The sequence below is a fragment of the Gopherus flavomarginatus genome, chromosome 1 (genome assembly GCF_025201925.1).
Source record: "Gopherus flavomarginatus isolate rGopFla2 chromosome 1, rGopFla2.mat.asm, whole genome shotgun sequence".
In the NCBI taxonomy this organism is placed as follows: Eukaryota; Metazoa; Chordata; order Testudines; family Testudinidae; genus Gopherus; species Gopherus flavomarginatus.
Genome location: NC_066617.1, coordinates 107,334,305 through 107,358,627, shown reverse-complemented (window position 1 = coordinate 107,358,627; position 24,323 = coordinate 107,334,305). Strand labels below are relative to the sequence as shown.

Below are 24,323 nucleotides of genomic sequence, written 5' to 3'. Positions count from 1 at the left end.
AACTTTTGTTGTATGTTTTGAAAAAAAATACAGGACCCTTCTAGTGACCAAGGTAATACCGCTGAATTCCCAGTGGGCATTAATTTAACATTGTGTAGCCCACTGTATGAAATGTCTTCCTTACTCACAGAGGTAAGGAGCTCATAGCCTTTGAGCTGTATTTATTAAGTCTTCTCTTCATTTTTTTCCCCTAAAAGACAGACCAAAATCTCATCCAAAATGATAAATTAGAAAGTCCAGCTATTGTGCATAATAATGAGATCTTTAAAAAATAATTCCTTTAGAAAAGGATTGCCTAGAAGTTTAAATAGTCTTGTTTAACAAAATACAATTTGGAATAATGTGGCTCCTCCCGCTTAAGTTTACAACTCCCATTCTAGGTTTATAAACCCTAGAAGTGTCTTACTTTGCCATTTAAAAGAGTAATGCTTTTCCAACATGGCTGATTTTAACAATATATGTTACACTGAACATTTGGGGGAGGGGGGAGGTGTGTGTGTGTGAGTGAGAGAGAGAGAACACTTTTTACCATGGGTTCTAAAGGCCAAATCCGCAGCTGGTGTAAATCAATGTCGTTCAGTTTAACTTACTGGAGCAATGATGATCTGTCCCCAATGATGATCTGTTCCCGAGTACACACATCACATATCGTTTCTAGCTTTAATTTTATTTATTTCTGGCTGTGAAAGAGGAACCTCACTCCTACTCTTAAATGGAGAAATCAGGGGTAGGGGTTATTTTGGGTGTCATTTGGCTACTGATCTATTTAAGAGTGACTGTTATAAAAACACAAAACATAATCATCTTAAACTACACAAATCACCTCTGTTCTGACATCTTCCCCATCTCTTTGGAATATTCAAGGGTCACCATTTTCTTTGGCTTTCCTCTCCCTTGTAGAATGCTCTATTCCAGCACTCCTTGTCATGTACCCTTGAAGAGACTCTACTGCATTATTTATCACTGAACCATTAGTGCAGAGGCATCAACCTGTGGTTTTGGGGTCACTATGGCCCTTGACTCTCTAACCACATTTGATTTTTAATTAAATATGTTTCCTGAATCTTCCCCTGTGATTTTTAAATATAAGTGTTGAGTCAGCCCTGTCACTCAAGGGAGAAGGTAAAGGCACCACCTCCTCATAAATCGGCCATCACTTCCTCTGCAGCTCACCAGGAATTCTGAGCAGCTACTGTCCCTTCCCTGCTGCAGCTGCTCAGGAGTCCTGATGTCTGCCACACTGCAGGGGACAGAGAAAGAGTATCTCTGGCTGTTACATCTGCAGTGCTGTGGCAACGTCTGGTACAGTAGGATAGGCGCTTGGCTCTCTTTGCCTAAGCCTATCGGAGTTGCTAGCAAGGGATAGCTTCCCTCCTCATTGGAGCCATCTAAGGCAGTCCAGGATTTCCATTGCACTGTGAAGAGAATACATACCTGCAGGTGTGATCATCACTCACACTTGCAATATCCTGACCTTCTTTAGGGGCAAACACCAGATCATTAATGTAATCTGAGTGGCCATCAAAGATCTGTCAATCAGAACAAAGAAATATTTTCATACTGAGGTCATAAAAATAATAATTCTGATAAACAGCAATATTTGAGCATTCCAGAAGCTTCTACAATGTGTTTGAGAATTGCTACAGGGAAAGCATATACATTTAAAATGAAGTTGGGGTTCTAAAGTTAGGAATACAAACTTATACCATTATTAATTATTTGTATTAACATAGTGCCTACAAGCTTCAGTAACAGTCCAGAACCCCATTGTGCTAGGTGCTCTATAAATGCAGAACAGAAAGATAATGTCTGCCCCCAAAGGGTTTACAGTCTAACTTTAAGACAAGATACAATACATCTACACAGATGGGGGAGAACAAGGAAAAGAGACAGTATTGGTCAGTGTGGGAGACAGTGAACTTACACACCAGCACTCTAACTGTTCTAAGTTATTTTTTATGGGCTTCACCACAAATGAGAGTTTTAAGGAGGAGCATGAAGGAGGATAATGAAGTAGCTTAACAGATGTTTACAGGGAGCTCTACCAAGTGTTTGGAGGAGCAGGGGAGAAAGCCCAGAGGTGCTTGTTTGAAAATTTAACAAGTGCCTGCTTTCAGTTCTTTGCTGATAATTAGAGGAAAACCTGATTTGATCTAAGACAGTAATGTCAGACTACAGTCTGTGAAATCCTTCCAAAAGTGCCAAATGCAAATTAGGTTTACTATTAAAAAACAAAAATGGCTTAGTGGTTACAGTCCGACTAATCCTATTCTTTAACTGCTTTTGCATGTTTTGTGTATCTCTACAAAGTCCCTTAGTGTGTAAAATGTGTACTATGTTGAATCAAAGTCCTCCATACATCCACCGTAATTTTGACACCCAGCTATATGCAACAGGTAGTTTTCAATCAAATGTCATTAGGAAACTGTGGTATCAAGTTAAAAAAAAACAACCAAAAAACAGCCAAACATGAGGTTGGTCTGATCCTGGATGCTCAACAAGTTCTGAGCACCTATAACATGTTTTAGGACTGTGTTGTGTATTACAGAAGCTCTCGCCTTTAAAAAATTTTTTTTCAGAGCAAACAGATAAATTCCCTTGGATGGCATTTTCAGCAACTTTGACACAATGCTCCTTTGCTTACAGAGGAGGAGCAACTAGTCAGGTGGCTTAGGAGGGTGGATCAAGAGTGGCACAACAGTAAAGACAGTGATAGCTGCAGCCTCTCCTCCTTTTAGGAAAGTGCTGGATCTAGGGGCAGGAGTGTATACACATGCTACAGCACTGCTGGGTGGTGCATGCAACTTCATGTGCACATGTGTTTACATTCCAAACACCCATACTCATTTTGGTTCTTTACTGATTGAATTATGGCTTTTTTCCATTGTCTGTTTAAACACACAGAAGAAAATCAATCATCGTTCATAAGGCAGATGAGCTGAAACCTGATTAAGGTACAATACAATAAGTAAAAATGAAAGAATTTATAAAGCAAAAATGCATAATGTTTTATAAAAATATAAAACTGACAGGTTAATACACCACAAATGAAAATGCTGATGAGAAAAATAAATGTAGTTCTCACCAGTGTCGATTTTCCTAGCAAATTTGTCTTGAATTTCAATTGAACATTTGTATGCACTGATCACTACACAATAAGTGTAGGAACTAGAATGCTATTATGCATCAAGATGTAAGGTAGAATTTTCAGAAGCCCAAAATGCTTAAGTCACTTTTGAAAAGGGACTTTGGAGCCTAAGTCACTTAGGCATTACAAAAAATGACTGTAGACAAAATTTTCACAAGACAAGTTTCTAAAGCAGATGTATGAGTTCTCCACTGGTGCAGGTGGCGGCATTGCCTTCAGAGCTGGGTGGCCAGAGAGCAGCAGCTGCTGGCCAGGTGCCCAGCTCTTAAGGCAGCACCCAATGATGGCAATACTACACCATGCCATACTTATTTCCTTCAGAGCTGGGTGCCAGGACAGCAATTGCCGCTCTCCAGCCCACTCAGCTCTGAAGGCAAGAGCGGCTTCTCACATACCTCCCAACCATGGGAATACATTCCGCACTCTCCAGATGGAGAACCTCAGCCTTAAATAAATGGAATAAAAGACTAATGCATTTATAAACATTCTTTGAAATATGTGTTTGTTTTCATATGGCTTCACAAAAAAGTAACTGCTGGTCTAAGAATGTATTTCTCAGAATTGTCTACAATTATGGTATAAGTGACTGCACTGATTTCTGTATTAATGGTTTCAATTATGATGATTATAGAAGGAGAATCTTAAAAGTTGCAATGAAAACAGAAAATAATGATTTTCCAACCATTTTAAAATAAACATTTATGCTGTATCCCTAATTTACACTCACTCGCTAACTCTTTCCTTTATAGAACATTCCTAAAGAAAGCCTAGATATTAAAAACACTAGTATGAACTTTTGCCCCCAGATTTCAGTATGTAACAGAATCTTTTCACTTCCCCACTTCAAGCTCACATGTTGACAATCTGTCCTTGCCTCATTTTAGTCCAAGCATAAATAATTACCTACTTGCTGTTCTAGAATTGTGTTAAATTCAGTTATGCAGTCATTTTTCTTTTCTATTAAGAAGTACAGAACAGGAATAAATTGCAATTACTCGTTGCATACAGACCGTTCCTTCTTTAATGTGTTGATTAAATGTTTCCAGGTATTAGGACACATTCAATGTTGCGGAACATAATAGCAGATATTTATTTTACAGTACAATTACAGTTAGCTAGCTTTTAATACAATATGTAGGTTAGGGGATAAAGCGTTCAGACTAAACTCTACTAGAGGCTAAACAGATACACATTATTAGAATTTATTTTTATTTTACCTTATATTCATTCTTATCCTGGAGATCTGAAGTGAATAGCCTTAACTTCCTATCAGCAGCTGCAGTACAAAATCTAGAATAATCAGAAGGGGGGGGAGGGAAGCCCTTTAATCATTTCTCACTTGCAAAATTTCCGTCCCAACTTAAGTTAAAGATTCACTTCAATTTTCAGAAGGAAATTCAGATTATGCTTTTGAAAATGAAAATGCTTCTAGATATTATATTTCCCTTTTGGACATAACAGTCTTTAAAGTATTAATTGGAATGAAGTGTATTGTAGCTGCATGTCAAGTGGCAGGGATACTTTATATTGAAAGAAAACTATCCATTTTGCCCAACCAAACAAGTCACATAATGAATCAACTGTGAAATCTTTGAAAATAGTAAATTATAATTAGCATTTGCATTTATTGTTACCAGTGGTGGTCAGATGGCTAGAGAAGTTAAAACATTTATAATAGCAATTGAAGGAGATCCTAATGAAAGTTCATAAAGCAATTTCTAGCATGCTTTAGTAGCGGTTTAAAATAGAAGAATGATATTAACACTAAACATTTTATTTTTAACAAACATCAGATCTGGCATTTATATACCATGTTTGAAACACTGCTTGAACATTAAAAGTACTTCTAATTGTTAAATAGGTACTACTATTTAAGGGTCAACAGTTTGTTCAGACTTAATAAAAGCATAAAACCAGGTTTTAAAACTCTTTTACTATAGTCCCACAGTTCTGTGGTTTTACAAACAACATCTGATTCTTGCATGACACTGGCTTGTACCAGAGAGAGAATTTCATCCAGTCCTAATGCAGACTTATTGTTGTAGAATAGGGCATTACGGAGAGTCCCTAGCAATGTTCTTTCTAGATAAACTACAGAGAAGGTTCATTACATTTTATTTACAACCACTTTCATATTAATTATTTTGACTAATTCACAACTGAATGGTTCTTTGAAAAAAGTAAAAATTAACTAAAGTCAAAGGGTAAAATTCTGACGCTGCTGCAGTCAATGGGAGTTTTGCCATTGACTCCAGTGGGGCTAGGATTTCATTCAAAGAGTCTAACTTTACTTTTGCATTAAGGAATAAAAGGCGGACAGACAAAAGAAAAGTTGTTTCAGAACTTAAAGGTTTTTAAAATACCTTATCTGGGGAGGTAAAGCATCCAGTCTGGTTTCTGGACTCCATGCTATGGCATCGACTCTGATCCCATGATGAAATGTTCTTAATGTCTCATACTGTATTCCTTCAACTTCTGCATCCTCCTCCTAAATATATAAAACATTGTAATAAACAGAAAATGATATGCTATTATTGATCCTACAAACTAGCCCTTAAATTCTAGATTAGTGTGAATTAAGTCTTGTGGTGACCCAAAACTACTACACCTCTACCCCAATATAACGCGACCTGATATAAGGCGGGCCAGGCTGGGGCCGAGGGGTTCGATAAGGGGCAGAGGGTTTCGGGGGCGGTCAGGGGCTCCCCCCACCCAAGATCTGGGGGGCAGGAGCTGTGGGAGGGCACTTTTGGGAGCCTCGCAGTCTCAGAGTGGCCCGGGAGCAGCCCACTCTGCTTCCCTCACCCTGGTCCCAGCTGTGTCGCTCGGGGGAGGGGGCTTGGGGGAGGGAATCCCCCCCACACTCACCAGCAGCGGCAGAAATGGAGCAGCCTGGCCCCAGCCCGCTCCACTTCACCAGCTCCCATTCGCAGAGCTCCGCTTCCTGCTGCAGGTGAGTGCTGAGGGCGTCCTTTCCCCAACCTCCCGTCACTCACCTGCAGCAGGAAGCGGAGCAACACGGCCCCAGCCAGCTTCACTCTGCCAGCTCCCAGCCGTGGCACTCCGCTTCCCGCTGCCGTTGAGTGCAGGACCTTTCCCCAGCCGCCCCCCAGCGACATGGCTGGGGCTGGGGCAAGGAAAGCTGAGCGGGCTGGGGCCACGTCGCTCCGCTTCTCGATGCAGGTGAGTGCGGGGAATCCTTTCCCCAACCTCCCCACACTCACTGGCAGCGGGAAGTGGAGCGCTGCGGCTGGGAGGCAGCAGAGTGGAGCGGGCTGGGTCCGGGTGCCCTGCTTCCTGCTGCTGCTGGTGAGTGCCTGTCAGGGGGCAGGAGATGGATGGGGGTCAGAGCAGTCAGGGGATGGGGGGTTGGGTAGGAGGTGGGGTCCTGGGGGTGATTAGGCACAGGGGTTTCTGGAGAGAGTGGTCAGGGAACAAGGAACGGGGAGGAAGGAGCAAAGCAAGTTTGATATAAAGCGGTGTCACCTATAACGCAGTGAGATTTTTTGTATCCCAAGGACCAAGTTCTATCGGGGTAGAGGTGTATTTGATTGCTTTTCTATAATGTAAGCTCCTTATGGCAGGGACCATGTCTTTCGATATGCTTGTACAGTGGCAAAAATCATACTTTGAGCGATTTTACAATATAAACAGCAATAATAATATTCAGTAACTTGTGATACATAAGTGAGTGGTTGGTCTCCATCCAGTTTCTAGTGAACAGGTAAGCATATCACAAAGCCAACAGTGCAAGTCACATCTTTGTTAGCAATCTCAGCAGAAAAGTAAAACTCTGAATGGGCAAAAATATTGAGACTAACTCTCAGAGACAGGAACTTCAAATAATGTACCTGAAATCTCTGGAGGATATGGAAAAATTTCTACTGCATCTGATCTTTGAGTACTTATAGGATATTATTTTCAAGTGTTGCCCATTTAGAACCTTTGACAAGAGCTAAGAAAGAAGTCAAAGTACCATAAGGTCAATAGTATGTAGTAGGTTTTCCAAGCTAACTAGTTTCCAAGTTAGTTACTGAACGTTGTTAAATGTGTGGAGAACTGCTATCATACAGCAGATAAAATAAAGGTAAATCCTGAACTATGTAGTAAAGAGTATCAAAGTTAACTACAGAAACTGTTGGAAATGTACTGCTGTTCTGTGTCAGCAACTGGCAGAAAAAGAAAAAAAATCCCATGAATATATTAGAGGGGTAGCTGTGTTAGTCTGGATCTGTAAAAAGCAGAGTTGCTTCTGATGAAGTGGGTATTCATCCACGAAAGCTTATGCTCCAATACATCTGTTAGTCTATAAGGTGCCACAGGACTCTAATGCATATACAACAACAACATAAAAGCAACAGTGTCCTATCACACACAGCCAAGTGCAAAAATTTTAGAAATTTGGTTCAAGGATAAAAAGTTCCCCTATAGGTCTTCAAGCACATAAACCAAAAAGAAACCCAATACTATAAGATACTGTATGCCCCTTTTTAAACAATTTGTATTACTTGATTATTTATAAAATTATGGGTTCACAGAATAATATCTTAAAGTTTTACCCAGCTATTTGCAAACAGTAAGTATGCAGAGATGTTCAGAGTGAGGATAGTCAAATAAAACTGTTTCTACTTGTACAATTCTGTATTTCAATGCAGACAAAGCAGTATAAGAATTTTAAACACGTGAGTGCCATTCATTTGATATATTTTGGGGAGTTTTGCCATGTTTGCTAGAAATACTTCAAAATTTTTCCCTCTTATCTGAGATCCTTTTAAAAGCAATCACTAGTTTATGGCATAATTTTTATCACTGAGTCAGTTGTCATGAAAAAAGGCATCTTGCGAACTATATACTACTTATCACAAAATTAGGTCCTCTTTCAGGCCTAACCATTTCTTAAAAAGCCAGATAGATCTAAGAGAAAAATCACAAATGCAAAATATTTGTACCACACAGGAAAACAGCTCACTCTATCCTTCAAAATATCTGTAGTAGAGCATGGCCGGGGCTCGACCCTCCTTGAGCGGGGAGGGGAGCCACACCAGCTTGCCTCACTCCTTCTGCCTCGGGCCCGTCCCTTGCTGCAGGGTTGAGCACGAGAGAATAGTATATAAGTACGCCCTGGCCCTTGGGCGGGGCGGGGCAACACACACATTCTATGCTCAGGCATTTCAGCAGGGGCTGAGCAACAAGGTAACAGTATATATATAAGCCCAGGCCCTTAGGCAGGGCGGGGCAGCACACAGTCTATGCTCAGGCCTTTCAGCGGGGGCTGAGCAACAAGGTAGCTGAGACGGCCTGTTCAGGTCAGGGGAGGAGGAGTCTGCCACCCTTGGAGGGGTGGCAGGGGGAACGCAGGCCCTCCCACTCCACTGTGTTCCAGCCCGGGGCCCTAGCAGCTGTTAACGTTGCTGACGGTCAGTGGGGAATCCTGACCGAAACACACTGCCATTGGCTCAGGCGAGCCTGCAGCCTGACTGGGGTCGGCTGCCCCCGGGCCACTTCCAACCTCCCCCTCGCTGGGTACCTGCCCTCTGCCAGCGTCGTCCGGGGCGTCCCAGACCATGGGCTCCTCAAGGTGTCCGCCGTCGGGAGGTCCAGTCCACTCCTCGAGGTACCGGGCGTCGGGAGGTCCGATCCACTCCTCGGGGTACCAGGCGTCGGGAGGTCCAGGCAGCTCCTCCACAGGCCGAGTGTTGGACCACTCAGTTGGCTCCTCTGAGTGCTGGCCCCAGGGGAGGTCAGGCCAGAACCCCTCCGGGTACCAGGCACGGGGTAGGCCGGGCCCAGCGGGAGCTCGGGCCCTAGCGTCTGCTCTCTCTGGCCGCCTCCTTCTAACTGAGCCCTGGGGCCAGGCGTTTGTACTTCCTGTCCCGCCCCTTGACTTCCAGGAGGCGGGGGCTCTGCCCACAGCCACGCCCTTTCTGGCCTGTTCTCCTCAGGAGCGTGGGGGAGTGGGGCCCCCTCGCTACAACATCATTTTCTGAAATATTGCAGTATTTTAATATAACCATTTAGAAGCAAAAATAATGTAATTAATCTCTGGCATTTTGGGAGCTAGCCAAAAACTTAACATGGACACAAATCATTAATAATAGGTACCCAAAATACAGATCAGGACTCAGATTGGTGTTAAAGAAAAAGTTGAATAGAATGTGATAAAACACAGCACTTTGCAGATGCACAGCAGATACCCAATCACACAAAGAATAGTGTGAACTCAAAATTGCGTAACTTTTCAGGTAGTAGTTAGGATCTTCAGAGATGCTGCAACAAAGATTACTTTCCAAGTAATCTTCAGTGTAAATCCTGTTCATTGTGAACTATGACATTATGAAACTTTGTAGTAGCAGAATGAAAACCTCACAGAGAACTATCTATAATTTCAGTTACAATGTGTTTCTGTGTGAAGCAGAGCTATTTGGCGAATATATATTAGACCCATTACAAATAGAGTAAAAGTGTTTTTGTTCCAACATACTATTTTATCAGTGCCTTTTAATTCATCTTTATTAAATATTGTAAACTAAAAAAATCTTTGATAAAAACATATACTCACCTGAAATCTGCAAGTCCCAATAACTACATAATTATTGCCACCGTATGCAATTAGGGAACCTACATTTCCACTATCAAATGGATTGAATTCCACCACATGCACATAATCCTCACAATCCACAGTGTAGGTAGCATTTCGAGCAGAGTCTTGCTTCATCTTCATTGGTAAAAATCAAGTTAGCACAGATGTAACTTCTTCTTTAGGGCACGGAGCTATATATCAAAATAAATATATATGTTTTAGAGAACTTGCTGCCACAGTAGTATATCAAAATACAACATTAGTTTATCAGCAGATACAACAACAAAAGAGAAGAGGTTGTCTTTAGAATCAATAGTTTAAAAGTCAGAATGCAGTCCTACTCTTGAAATTGACATCTAAGATGACAACTTCCTGACATGAATTATTTTCTGGCTTGTACATCATTGAGATAATTGTTCATTTCCAACTGTAGGGCCACCTTTGCAACCCCATGGTCTTCTAATTCTGATCTAATTTATATTTATGCAATAGGTTTGCATATCTATAGCTGAAGGCAGAATGTGAACACAATTGGGGTTGCCCAGATGTAAATGAGGGCACTTGGCCTGCAGAATCTTTATTATTGACAATGATGATAAACAGCTATAATTTCAGTTCCCAGGCTGCCTTTGCAGGGTTCGTAGTTTGAAGGTCCCAGTATTAATTTTTTAAACTTATAAACTGGACAAACTTGATGAGAAAGTCACTGGCACACATAAGCAACTCAGACTATTTTCTTTTGGTGTTGGCAGTAATGACTGCAGTATCACTTAAAACTGTTTAAACAATTTAAACATTTTAAATAGTTTAAAATGCTCATTTTTTGTTTGTTTAATATTACTTTTAGGGCTGTCAAGTGATTTAAAAAATTAATCGCAATTAATTGCACAATTAAAAAATTTGTGATTAATCGCACTATTAAACAATAGAATACAATATTTTTTGATGTTTTCTACATTTTCAAATATACTGTTTTCAATTACAATACAGAATACAAAGTGTACAGTGTTAACTTAATTTTTATTTTTGGATTACAAGTATTTGCACTGTAAAAAAACCCAAAAGAAATAGTATTTTTCAAGTCACCTAATACAAGCCAAAGAAGTTCTTGACATTTGCAGGAGGTAATGCTACCTGCTTCTTGTTCAACTGAAAGTGAGAACAGGTGTTCTCATGGCACTGTTGTAGCTGGTATCACAAGATATTTACGTGCCAGACGCACTAAATACTCACATGTCTGTTCACGCATCAATCATCATTAAAGAAGACATGCATCCACGCTGATGACGGGTTCTGCTCGATAACAATACAAAGCAATGCAGACTGACGATGCTGATTTTCATTATCTGAGTCAGATACCACCAGCAGAAGGCTGATTTTCTTTTTTGGTGGTGAGTTCTGTAGTTTCTGCATCCAAGTGTTGCTCTTTTAAGATTTCTGAAAGCAAGCTCCACATCTCATCCCTCTCAGATTTTGGAAGGCACATCAGATTCTTAAACCTTGGGTCGAGTGCTGTAGCTATCTTTAGAAATCTCACATTGGTACCATCTTTGTGTTTTGTCAAATTCGCAGTGAAAGTGTTCTTAAAATGAACATGTGCTGGTTCATCATCCAAGACTGCTATCACAGGAAATATATGGTATAATGCGGGTGAAACAGAGCAGGGGACATACAATTCATTCAGTCAGAAATTTAATGAACACTTATTTTTTTTAAATGAGTGTTATGAGCATGGAAGCATATCCTCTGGAATGGTGGCCAAAGATGAGGGGCATACGAATGTTTAGCATATCTGGCATGTAAATACCTTGCAATGCCTGCTACAAAAGTGCCATGCAAATGTCTGTTCTCACTTTCTGGTGACATTGTAAATAAGAAGAGAGCAGCATTCTCTCCCTTAATTGTGAATAAACTTGTTTGTCTTAGTGATTGGTTGAAAAAGAAGTAGGACTGAGTGGACTTGTAGGCGCTGAAATTTTACATTCTTTTATTTTTGAGTGCAGTCATGTAACAAAAAAAAAATCTACAATTATAAATTGCACTTGCACGACAAAGATTACACTATAGTACTTGTAGGAGGGGAACTGAAAAATACTATTTCTTTTATCATTTTTACAGTGCAAATGTCTGTAAACAAAAATAATATACACTTTCATTTCAACTACAACACAGAATACTATATATACGAAAATGTAGAAATATTTTCCAAAATATTTAATAAATTTCAATTGGTATTTTATTAACATTGCAATTAAAACCGTGATTAATCACAATTAATTTTTTTAATCACAATTAATTTTTTTGAGTTGTTCACCTGAGTTAACTGCGATTAATCGACAGCCCTAATTACTTTTGAAAATATGTAGTCATTTTTTCTGGAGTCACTTTTCAGAATGGAATCAATTTTTAACAGTTTCTCTATGTCCACCCTTCAATAAGCCATCAATCAATAAAGATATTCCCTAAATATAAAGCTCTAAAACCAGATGAAACCAAAATGTCCACTGAATTTTTTGTGTATGACTAGTTCAGAACTGCTGTAGAACTGGTGGTTGCAGGGAGCTCACAACAGTTTTCTTTATTCAGTCCACTGGCATTCAACAGTTAACACTGATGTGGAAGAATCCTCACATCTCCAACATATTCAGATCCCTCAGCAAGGACGTGCATGGATGTTAGATATCTCAGGGAGCTTTTCACAGGAGTAAAGGACAAAATCTTCCCTGCCACACTCTTGTGTAGCCCACTGTGCAGAGGAGGACTACTACATTTTAGTGGTGCTGCTTATGTGTGGCATTACAAGCATGTTTGGATAAAAGATACTGTAGAAATGCAAAATAAATGTCAGAAAACAGAATTGTAATGCCTGTTGTTCTACACTATGAAGAGAGGTTGATGCAAGTCGCCTTGCATCAACATATTTGTGCATGAGTCTGCTAGACGTAAGCACCTAGTTATATCGATACAGATACTGAGTCATAGTTGGCCTATTGAGCTCCCCTCCATTATCCCCCTGGAAAAAGGCAAATGTTGAGGCCTATGCTTCTCACAGCTCCTTAGATTCTTCTTCTTATACTGAATAAAAGCATGATTGATGACATCATATTCCACATTTGATATTAAAAGAAACCATTTTTCACATAATTAAGATTTGTAGAAAGCCTATCAAAGTGCGGAATGTAAACAAAAACAAGCATCTAGTTACTTAGAAGCATCAACAAATTGGTAAGGAAAGAAGATTTAAAGCACTGAGTTAAAGCAAGCAAAAAAGTCACCCAGTGGGAGAAAAATCTATGAATACTTTTTGGCTGAGTTTCCTCATCTATAAGGATAACAAATGTTATTACCCAACAGAGTGGGAACTCATCATCTCAGTGGGGCAAAAAAAAGCAGCAGGAGATATGTTACCAGTGTTGCTAAGTCGTGATTTTATGAGAAATCTTGCCCTATTTGGTATTCTTCTTAAGGTCCCAGCTCCTGGAGCCAAACCAAAAAGCTTGGACTCTCATCTAAAGCAAGTTTCTCTGGCTGCAGGGCGGGGGCGGGGAAGGAACCTCGAAAACCACGAGCCAAATACATCCGAGAGATTCAGAACCCACAGGGCGAATTTAAAGACAACCCTCGTCCCAAACCTACTGCCGATCTGGGGCCTGGCTCACGCTTTGTTAAGGGTGGGGGCTGGCAGCAGGGCATCGCTTCGCGCCCTGAGCGCGCCCTGGGCACACGGGACACGCAGCAGCCGGGTCTATTTGAACACGGCTGGGAAAGGGACGAAGCGTGGAGGAGACAAGGGGCGAGGGGAGCAAGCAGCAGACATTGGGGGTGGGGTGCAGAGAACAAGGCCAAGGGCTGCGGCCCAGAGAGCCCCAGACAGGGCACATTCTACCGGGCCCTTCTCCCCCGGCCCCGACGGGAGCGGAGACCTAGACCCCAGCGGGCGACGGCTGCCGGCACCGAGCGGCACACAAACGCACGCACGCGCCGCCACCTACGTACACCTGCGCCTCCCTGCCGATCTCTCTCCCGCGAAGAGTTTGTATTAGCCCGTGGGCACTTCCGGCCCTAGCCCCTTGTGTTTCCGGGTCGGAGGCTGCCCGCTCTTTGATTGGGCAGCTGCGGGAGATTTAAATTTAAACCTCCGGCGGCGGAGCGCGTGCGAGTGGGTAACTAGGCAACCAACCAACCAACCAACCAACCAACCGCTTCTCTCTGAGCTAGGGACCCGCCGAGCTGCCCCAGCCGGGCCAGGTAACTCTTCGCTCCCTCCCGCGGGGAGAGGGGACGGGGGTGGCGGGAACAGTCGGGGAGTTGGGGGGGGGCCCCAGCCGAGTGCCTGGGGCGGAAGTCTCCCTTCGCCTGGTGCTCGGCCCTGCCCCCTACGCGGGCCGCCAGCAGCCCTGCCCAGCCGGCCTAGGGCAGGGGGCAGCGGCTGTGACCATTGCGCTCGGGCGGGGCCGGACCGTGCTCGAGCTGCCCCCGGAAGGGCCAGTCCCTGCGGCTGGCTCGGGCGGAGTCTCTGCGCGGACTCTCGCTTCTCGCGCGGGCCCCGCAGCCTGGTGGCTGGCTGGGGCTAACTCGCCTAGCGGGCTGTGACAGGGCGATGCCGAGCCCGGGGGCTCTAAATGGAGTGGGACCACCGGTGACTTCCCCGCCCTCCATGGGCCGTGTCAGCCTTTAGCACCGTCCTAACCCCGTCCTCTACCCCCCGCCTCGCTGGATTTCCAATTAGCCACAGTAGGCACGTGCCTGGGTTGCTTAAAAGTTAAACATGGGTTAAAAGTTTCAATTTTTATGGACAACAGGAAGGTGCAGCCGCCTCTGGAATACTGTGGGCAGGACTGGTCACCCTGTCTCAAAAAGGATGTTGTAGTGTTAGAGGAGGGTTCAGAAGCGGGTGATGAGAATGATTAAGGGCCTGGAAGCATGCTCATGAAGACAGATTTAAAGGATTGGGATTGCCTACTTTAGGAGGTGAGTAAGAGGGGACATGATAAAAGCATATAAAAATGAATGGTATAGGGAGCTTCTGTTTCCCCTGTCCCATAATACAAGAAAAGGGAGGACATTCAATGAAATTAAAAGGTGGCAAATTAAAAACTGAAAAAAGGAAATAGTTTTCATACAATGTGTAGTTAAATGGAAGAACACATTGCCATGGGAAGTCAATGAGGCCAAGAATTTTGCAAGCTTCAAAAAGTTTGGCTATTTATATGAATAATGAGAATAGTGGAGTTAGTATTAAACCCATGTTTCAGGATTTAAGCTGATCGCAAATTGTTTGAGATCATGATGAGATCTAATGTGGGGTGCATTTCTGATTATTGCGGAGTTCTCACACCTTTCTGAAGCATCTGGTGCTGGCTGCATTAGATGCTGAATTAGATATACTTGATCAGACCCGAAGTCTGGCACTTCCATGATGATTTTGTACATGCAGAACTAGAGGTGGGGATGGATGATGCAAGTGCCTTGGCACCAGAAGTACTTCTCTTCTGGAGGATAGAAGAAGGGAGAGAATACAGCTTAGCCTTCTACAATGAGTGGTTATCCTTAGAGCAGAGGTTTTCAAACTATGGGGCACCCCCCCTCCGGTGGTGCAGAGGAATATTTGGGGAGTTGGTGGGGACGAGCAGTGATGCCAGGCAGCTCAGGCTTCACCCCAGCGTGATGAGGCTTGGGGAGGGAGTGTTCCACTGCACCCCTGACTTGCTTCTTTCTGTCTGGGTTGAGGATGCAACCAAAAATTTTAACTCAAAGGGGTGGCTCAGATCAAAAAGTTTGAAAACTGCTGCTGTAGTCTTTTTGCATAAACTCTGTATTCTGTTTTCTTTATGGGGAGAGGGCACTATGTTGAGACAAGTCCAGAGGAATAAATCACAGCAATTGCATAGGGTTAATGAGAATGGAGAGAGATTGATAAATGTGGGGTGCCTTGTCCCCAAAGTGTTTGTTAGAAAATGATGGTTTTAACACTGCATTTATATTTATAGACTTAATTCACTCTCTCTGTGTTCCACTTCAGGAGTATGGCTACCTTTCAGCAAAAGATCATAAATATGATCAAGTGTTTTAGAAGACAATGGTGCTTATTTTCAGACTCAGAAAGGACTACTGTTTGTGGTGCAGACTGCATGATGATGGCTTTACAGCTATCAATGGCTGAAGTCAACAAACAGGTTAGTGATCTGCCAATGGAAGCTGCTGGGCAATCAGTTCTTATGAAAATCAGACTGCTATATTTAGGCATTAATAAGATTTAGGAGCCTTAGCTTTAGGCACACAATTTAAAACATTGGACTTAATTTGCTGACTTTTATATGTCTAATTTCTCAATTTCAGTATTACAATAATATTTCTGAGGTGTGTTTTTTTGGTGTGACGTCTCAATTTCTCCCTCTTCTATCAATGTTCATTCTGGCCACTAGGGGGTAGATTCACAAAGGAGCTCAGTTGTGGTGATGCTGAGTGTTGCTGCACCTAACATTCAGATGCCTAGAAAATCACTGGGATTCACACAGCTTGAGTTTGGTGCCACTGTACAATGAATGGGGGGAGATAGAGGCAACTTAGAATGGGATTCACAAAAGCCAGGATGCTAGGTGTCTCATTGCCTGAGGTGCCAAGCTGAGCGATGTGTGTTAAACCCTGCTCTTCTCTTGGAGATAGGCACCTATCTTCGCTTGGGATTCTGGGGGCTTGGCTACACTGGAGAGTTGTAGCGCTGGTGGTGGGTTTACAGTGCTGCAACTTAGTAACTGTCCACACCTGCAAGGCACATCCAGTGCTGCAACTCCCTGGCTGCAGCGCTGGCTGTACACCTGGTCTGCTTAGGGTGTAACGATTGCAGCGCTGGTCATCAAGTGTGGCCACCAAAAGCACTGTTATTGGCCTCCAGGGTATTAGGAGCTATCCCAGAATGCCTGCTCACAACAAACCAGAAGAATGGCTGAACTCCGAGCTCCCCCGAGCTGCTTATCTAAAAAACAAACACAGCTTCTGTTTGCTCGAGCGAGCGAAGGCAGGCAGGGGAATTGCTTTGGAAGGTTCACAGCTGTTTGCTTGAAGAGAGGAGTCACACGGCAGAGGGGGAGGGGGAAATCTCTGTTGAGCAGCTGCTTATGTGGTCTGAAGGCTATTTAGGAGTGCATAATTTGCATTTAGTGAATAAGAGAGGGGTGGGGGAAGGGCTCGAAACTTTTAAATTGATTGCAGGTTGGTGATATGTGTGTTCCAGTCCTTAGAACTTGCAAGGCAGGGAGCTGACAGATCCAAAAATCCACCCTCTCTCCCCCCCCCCCCCCACGTTCCCCGTCGCCCCCCTCTTTTGAAAAGCACGTTGCAGCCACTTGATAGCTGCCCACAATGCACCACTCCCAACTGTGCTGCAATTGTGGCCACACTGCAGCGCTGGTAGCTGTCAGTGTGGCCACACTGCAGCGCTTTCCCTGCACAGCTGTACGAAGACAGCTGTAACTCCCAGCGCTGTACAACTGTAAGTGTAGCCATACCCTCAGAGGCAAACGCTTTCTTGGTATTAGGTGCCTGTGACACTGTACCTCATACTCTTTATAGTAATATTATGATATGGTTATGACATCATTACTTATCTTGCATAAATTGAATGTGAGATTTCATTGGAAAGGTTATGATTTACTGAATATGATTACCCTATTTGTGTTCATGTATTGCTTCTGTATCTGAAGTTAGGAATATTGACTATACATTTGTATTACAAATGTGTTTACACCTGGGGAATGCCCACTAGGCAAAAGGCTCTCAGTCTAGATGGCTGAATGGGAAGGACCCATTCAATTATTGAGCCATTAGGAAAAAACAATAGGTCTTAGAAGCTTATCTCCCACCAGGGTGGGGATGGAGGAGCCTTCCTGAGGATGCTAGAAACAGCGGCTAACTCATGGCTGCTTTGACACTACAGGGACATGTGACCAGGTCACATGGTGCTGGACTCTATCTTGGGATATCAGAGTTTTTCCACTGACTGGCATGGGAACCAAGCTTTGAAACAAGGGTTCCTGCCATATGCAAAAGTTATTTAAGGCAGGGAAGTGACATCATGGTTCTTCATTAACTCCCCAACCAAAGAGACTGTTGGAAACACCTGATGAACAAAGACTGAACTGGGGGAAGTGCTGGACCCAGGCTAAAGGGGTTTTTAGCCTGTAAATAGAACACCTGGGGATTCCAAGCTGTAAGCCAATGCAGTTTGCCCCTTAAGAATCTGCAGCCTGCTTGTATCATCACTTAGGGCAAGGATTTGCTATTCATATCCGATGTACTACATAGGTTAAGCTTAGTTTGCGTGTTTTGTTTATTTGCTAGGTAATCTGCTTGTTATCCATTATAAATCACTTAAAATCTATCCTTTTGTAGTTAATAAACTTATTTTATGTTTTAATCCAAACCAGTATGTGTTTGATTAAGGTGTCTGGGGAAAATCTCAGCTTGGTTACCACAAGTGTGCCTAGTCCTCTTCACATTGAGGGAGAGGCGGACTGGGTATTAAACCCATATAGTGGCCAGATTTGACCAGCGCAGGATAGTATTACTCTGGGGTCCATGCTATAGGGGCCTGATCTGATTGGTGAGTTCTGAATACACTTTCTGGATTGGGCCCCACAGGAGTTCATGTACTGGGGCATGCCTATACTTACAAAATTAAGTCGACTTAAGTTAGGTCGATCTGTAGCCACTGCAGTAATTAAATTGGCTCTGTGTCCACATTATGCTTCGTCTGGTGGTGGTGTGTGCCTCACCAGGAGTGCTTGCACCAATTTAAGTGGGGCATTGTGGGGGCACTAACAGCTGGAGCCCTGCTGCCCAGGGGTAGTGGGATTCGGGTTGGCAACAACAGGCAATTTAAGCAGTGTAGTGTCTACACAGACATTACCCTACTACATCAACCTAAGCATTACACCTATCGCAGAGGTGTAGTTTTTAGGTCGGTCTAGTGGTCAACTTACAACAATGGCAGCAACATGATAGTGTAGATGCTTACAGAGTTAGGTTGACATAAGCGGTCTTCTGTCAACCTATGTCAACCTAACTCTGTAGTGTAGATCAGGCCTTCCTCTGTGGCTTACGCATCGGGATTCTAAAAGGGAGGCTGCAGTGCATATGCACCAATTAGCTGTCTTTGTGTCTTATCCACTAGGAGAAGACAGAGTGTTTTTTCTTGTCTTCTTCTGTTCCTCTTCCATCACCTTCTCCTAATGAAGCCCCAATTTGGACATGGCTGGAGAGGTCAGAATTTTGTTACTGCTGTGGCCAGCACTGTACCCTGAAAGATGATGTACTGGCTTAGCCCACGTAGGTCAGTCAGTCTGACCAGGGTGTGCCACTGATACAGCAGTCTTCTCACTGAAGGTGGTCTGTTGGCTGAGGTGAATGACCAGTCCATCCACTGTTGTCTGTCTTTTTGATTATTTTTTACTACCTAGTTAAATGATATTAGTGGGAGTGATCTGTTGTGCCCTCACTCACGCAAAGGAAGTAAATCTTGCATTATACTCACTTCAAAGCTACTGTGTAAACTCAATCCCCATTAAGGAACTTGGAGAGCTGTACTTTGTCTTGTTTGAGGTTTCATCTTTTTTTCTTTTAAATATCTCCATGAGGACCGAAACAAAGTGTGATCCTACAACGTGTAAGTAATAGATGTTTGTATTTTATTGGTACATAACTTAATTACTTAGAATGGTATGAAATTCTCAATACTAATAAACACTAAAAAGCAGTGTTTTTTTAATAAAGCTCAAAGATCATGCATGGTGACAGTTTGGGGAACATGTCTGTGTTTGATATGAATATGAATTCTTCTGTTTTATAGCATTTAATTATAACCTTCAGAGTGGATTTAACTTCCATTTTTATAGCAGAAAACAGGTGATGTCTGGGAAACTGAACCATGGCCATCAACAAGTCATCAACATTCATTAGTTTTACGCTAGAGTTAGAGGCAGATCTCTTGACTTCTAACAACTCTTTGCCAGCAATCCCATACAAGGTTGCAGGAAAAAAAATCCCAGCAGAAGGACAGGACCAAAGAAAATTTTTTGCTGTTTCTAAAATGATATGCTCTTTTAGCAAGGGGAGCTATGTCATTGCCAGAACCAGAAATCTCAGCAGAAAAAATGGTTGCAGGAGAGACCTGGCCCCCCCTTAAGGACTTGAACCAAACCCAGAGGTTCACAATAGGGGTGAAACCAGTCTAAGGGGGACAGTATTCAGAAGCTTTGTTTCACATAGCTCTAACTCTTGTGCTTTCTGGGTAAAGTGTGTGTGCGCAAAGCCTCAAAGGAGCATGTGTTCCCCAAAAAGTTAAACTGTAATCCAGAGTGCCTGTGGGGCTAGATAGAATGCATAAACTACTGGGTTGGCTTGGGAAGTTCAGGATGGTCTGAGGGTAGATAGAAGTTGGGATTTTGCAGTCTTCATGCCAAGGAGGGGTGCTGGGCAGTGAATCAGCATCTCAGTGGTATGTCTTAGAGGCCCAAGTTAAACACAACTTGGCTGCTGCTCAGACAGTTATCTTGAAGCTCTGGGGGATCGAAAGGTTGGGTCCAATACAGCAAAATGGTGACCATCTACTCAAAGGACTGAGCCAGGGAGAAGGCTGCAACATGCATCTCTTTCTATCCTTAAGCAACTTTTACAATAATAGCAGTTGCCTTGCTAACTAGTTAGCCCTAGAAAGAACCTGCAGTACCTATGAAGTCTCTTTATAAAAAACCCTCTAAAACCTGAATAATTAAGATTTAATCCTAGATTGAGCAAAGTCTCTAATAAAAGTCCAAAGAGAGTATGAGTGATATAACATACTAGTAAAAAGTACAACTGAAGTGCTTTTAAAATGTGTAAACCTTGCTTTCCTTGTTTTATGCTTGTGAAATAGAATCTTCCTGATGTCTATCACAGAATGAAGGCACTGAACTTTTTGAACTTCCTTCAGATATTAGCCAGCTGGCGTGTGTTCCTAGCAAAACATTTTCTGACTCTTTTTTAAACCACAGACTCTCTCAATCGGTTGTATGAATAATAGAATATACTGTCATGGTGGGCACCTGACCATGGAAATGGATATCTGAAGTGCATTTTTATTTGGATTTAAAATGTTTTTACAACACAAATATAAACACTTAATCTCTGCAAGTTCTTGATCTAGTGAGAAGGTTTGGGCTGAGTTATACTGAAGTCTTATTTTAACTAGTTACATTTGAAGGAATTTGTTTCAAAACAAAGTGAGAAAACACTTTTATCTACTGCTGTTTTAATTGGGTAAAGGTTTCACAGTGACTAGCCTTATGAAGGGGTTTACATGGAAAACTTGAAATAGGAATATTTTAGAAAGTGTATGTATACTCTTTCAGATAAGATGCCTTAATTTATAATCTGCAGAATAACATTCATGTCAGTAGTACTGACATGTCCTAATCAATACAGTATGTTAAAAGAAAATGGATATAACATCTATTATTAGTAGGTCAGAGGTTTAAAGCCAATGCTGGTTCATAGCACTTGAAAATGTTAATATATGACTGCCATTTAAAGGTTTAGTAGCTTATGTAAAATGAGTAAAACATTGTTCAAAGAAGGTGGTCCAGTAGGAATTATACTGGGGTTTGTCTACACTACAAAATTAAGTTGACTTTATCTAATATGACCTCGAGCCCCCTGAATTAATGAAGTCGATTGTGCGTGGCCACATCATGCTCATTGTCTGAGAGTGCTTCCTCACTAGTAGTGCCTGCATTGATGCACAAAGTAGTCCATTGTGGGTAGCTATCCCAAAGGGCAACTTGCTGCAGTGTATTTTGGGAAGTATGTGCAATGCCTCATTGGACCAAAACATTGTCGGAGGGGAGAACGGGAACATAGCTTTGGCATCCCATGATGCATTGTGCTCCCTCCTCATATCAACAGGAAGCGACCCAGTGGTTTTCGTGCCTTCAGACTGCTGTGTGTATGTCATAATCCCAGAAGCATGGAGCCTACTCAGTTGTGCACTCTTGCTGTGAGCATCTCAAACACCTCATGCCTTCTTCTGCAGTATTTCCAGAGGCGAAGTAGGACCTGCTGCATGGAACATAATGATGTCCTGCAAGCAGCCCTGCTGGAAGCCATAGGAAAAAAAACAATTCACAGTTGCTGCTGGCAGTCGGAGCAGCTGCACTCTGAGTGCCATTTTTGGTCCCGTGAAACAAGCACTGACTGGTGGGACGGCATCGTTTTGCAGATATGGGATGATGAGCAGTGACTGCAGAACTTTCGAATGCGGAAGACCACCTTCCAGGAACTTTGTGCAGAGCTTTCCCCTGCCCTGCAGTTCAGCAACACAAAACTGAGAGCTGCTCTGACAGTGGAGAAGTGAGTGGCAATTGCTATTTGGAAGCTTGCAATCCCAGACAGATACAGGTCAGTGGAGAATCAATTTGGAGTAGGGAAATCAACTGTGGAAGCTGCTGTGCACCAAGTGTGCAGGGCCATAAATTGACTTCTGTTATGAAGGGTAGTGAATCTGGGAAATGTTCAGGACATAGTGGATGGTTTTGCCATGAGAGGGTTCCCTAATTGCATTTGGGGCGATATCCCCATTTTGGCACTAGACCACCTTGCCGAAGAGTACATGAACTAAAAGAGATGCTTTTTCAATGGTGTTGCCAAGCGCTGGTAGATCACGGGGCATTTCATCAACATAGGATGGTCAGGAAAGATGCACGACGCGCATCTTTAGTAACTTGGGTCTGTTCAAAAAGCTGCAATCCGTGACTTTCTTTCCAGACCACAAAATTAACATTGGCGATGTTGAGAATCCTGTAGTTATCCTGGGGGACCCAGCCTACCCCTTGCTCCCATGGCTCATGAAGCCATACACTGGCTCTCTGGACAGCAGTAAAGAACAGTTCAACTATAGGCTCAGCAAGTGCAGAATGGTGGTTGAATGTGCCTTTAGTCATTTGAAAGGGTGCTGGAGAAGCCTACTAACAAGGTTGGACCTTAGTGAGGAGAACATACCCATGGTTATAGCTGCCTGCTGTGTGCTCCATAATATCGGGGGGGAGGCGGGAAAATTTTCCACAGGGGTGAGTAGTTGAGACAGATCACATGGCAGCCATTTTTGAGTAGCCAGACACCAGGGCAATAAGTGCACAGCAAGGGGCGATGCATATCTGCAAGGCTTTGAAAATCCATTTCAGTAATGAGTCACAGTAATGTGAGCTGCTTGTGTGCATTCCCAAATCTTCACCTGCCTTGTATTACTGTCCCTGTTAAATACAACCCTCTGCCCAAGCCCACTATTCTTTAGTCTACTCAGTAAAGAACATTTTTTTTTCTTGAATCTATTTACTTTATTTAACAAACATAAGTAAAGAGGGAGAACAGAAAGAAAAGCTAACCTTGGGGAAAGGGGGTTGTACAGTTCGAACAGGAGAAACTTTCAGCTGTGTAACAACACCGCATTCCAGACCATCAGAGGTCTGTGAATGGATGCCTTCTGTTTCTTGCACATTCCTCCCTCCCCGAGTTAAGTGAAAGCGAGAATGGACTTTTTGCCCACGCCTAATGGAATGCGTGGGGGAAGGTGATTCTGCACCAGGCAATGCTGTCTGCCTGTCCACCAGGGTCTGTAATGGGACTCTACCCTCCTGCTTCTGTTCCTGCAGTTCAACCAGATGCCTCAACATGTCTGCTTGGTCCCTCATAATCCAAAGCATCTCGTCCTGCGCCGCACACTCTAGCTCATTGGAAGCTTTCCTGCTCTCCATGTCTAATTTCTCGGACAGTGAAATCCTCAATGCTCTTAACTCTGTGTCAGCTGTCCTGGAGGCATTAGTTATCTCGGTGAACATGCCCTCCCACGTTCTTTCTCCTTCTAATCACACTACTTTCAGGTGTTGATGACACACCAAAGGACACGTTTCCAGCTGTCGAGACAAAATAAAGGAGTGATTGTACATGAATAAAACTGTTCTAAAAAAACAACAAAAAACCACCCTTGTACTAGGTGCAAGCCATAAACTAATGGAATCAGTAACTGTTCACTGTGCTGCTTTGCTGCTCGAGCCATGGTGAGTGTGCCACCTCTGGGTCATTGGTGACCGCACTTCTAATGAAGTTTATGGCAGGCTCATGTCGGGAGCACAGGTAGCTAATCGAACAATGGCTCTCCCCCATAGAACTACGGGAAACTGTTTACGAATGGGATGGAGGGGAACATTTTCACTCCCAAATTGTGGAATCTCTCATATGGGGCCTCAGTCCTTTATCAGACACTTTAAACTATTTGCTGAGCACAGTAAAGGCACATTAGTGGCCGCATGGTTTGGTGATCTGGAACGTGGGGGCCAGCGTGCATCTACCTGCCCTTTTTTCCCTATGTAAGAGCAGCTTTAATGAGAACTTCCCCCGTTTCTCCTAGGCGACTGTGATACAGCATGGCCAGAGGGCAGCAGGAGAGGGTTAGAAGGGAGCCTTATTCCCTGTAAGGGGAAGAAAGTTTGCTATAGATTAATTAGAGCACCTGAAGCCAGTCACATGATAAACCCCCCCCTGCTTCAATCAGACAGTGTGGGAGTT

General features: G+C 43.0%; 3 protein-coding genes across 5 annotated transcripts in view; 1 reads left to right on the top strand and 2 right to left on the bottom strand.

Annotated features, from left to right (window-relative positions):
• Positions 1-13,822, bottom strand: part of NUP37 (nucleoporin 37) — a 39,659-nt gene extending 25,837 nt beyond the window's left edge. Inside the window, exons 1-5 of one of the 2 annotated variants that reach the window (XM_050946073.1) lie at positions 13,725-13,822; positions 9,708-9,919; positions 5,512-5,636; positions 4,366-4,438; positions 1,435-1,529 (exon numbers count right to left, since the gene is read on the bottom strand). In XM_050946073.1, coding sequence (XP_050802030.1) covers positions 1,435-1,529; positions 4,366-4,438; positions 5,512-5,636; positions 9,708-9,869 — 455 coding nt within the window. In that variant the 5' untranslated portion in view covers positions 9,870-9,919; positions 13,725-13,822. The remainder of the gene's footprint in view (positions 1-1,434; positions 1,530-4,365; positions 4,439-5,511; positions 5,637-9,707; positions 9,920-13,724) is intronic. The other variant, XM_050946081.1, reaches the window with a different exon arrangement.
• The window catches only part of LOC127047652 (uncharacterized), a 172,868-nt gene that overhangs the window by 48,250 nt on the left and 100,295 nt on the right, over positions 1-24,323 (bottom strand). The window lies entirely within an intron of this gene.
• PARPBP (PARP1 binding protein) overlaps positions 13,910-24,323 on the top strand; it is a 122,451-nt gene continuing 112,037 nt past the window's right edge. Inside the window, exons 1-3 of one of the 2 annotated variants that reach the window (XM_050945730.1) lie at positions 13,910-13,976; positions 14,531-14,699; positions 15,751-15,904. In XM_050945730.1, the coding sequence (XP_050801687.1) occupies positions 15,755-15,904 (150 nt within the window). In that variant the 5' untranslated portion in view covers positions 13,910-13,976; positions 14,531-14,699; positions 15,751-15,754. Of the gene's footprint in view, positions 13,977-14,287; positions 14,700-15,750; positions 15,905-24,323 lie in introns of those variants that run through there. The other variant, XM_050945741.1, reaches the window with a different exon arrangement.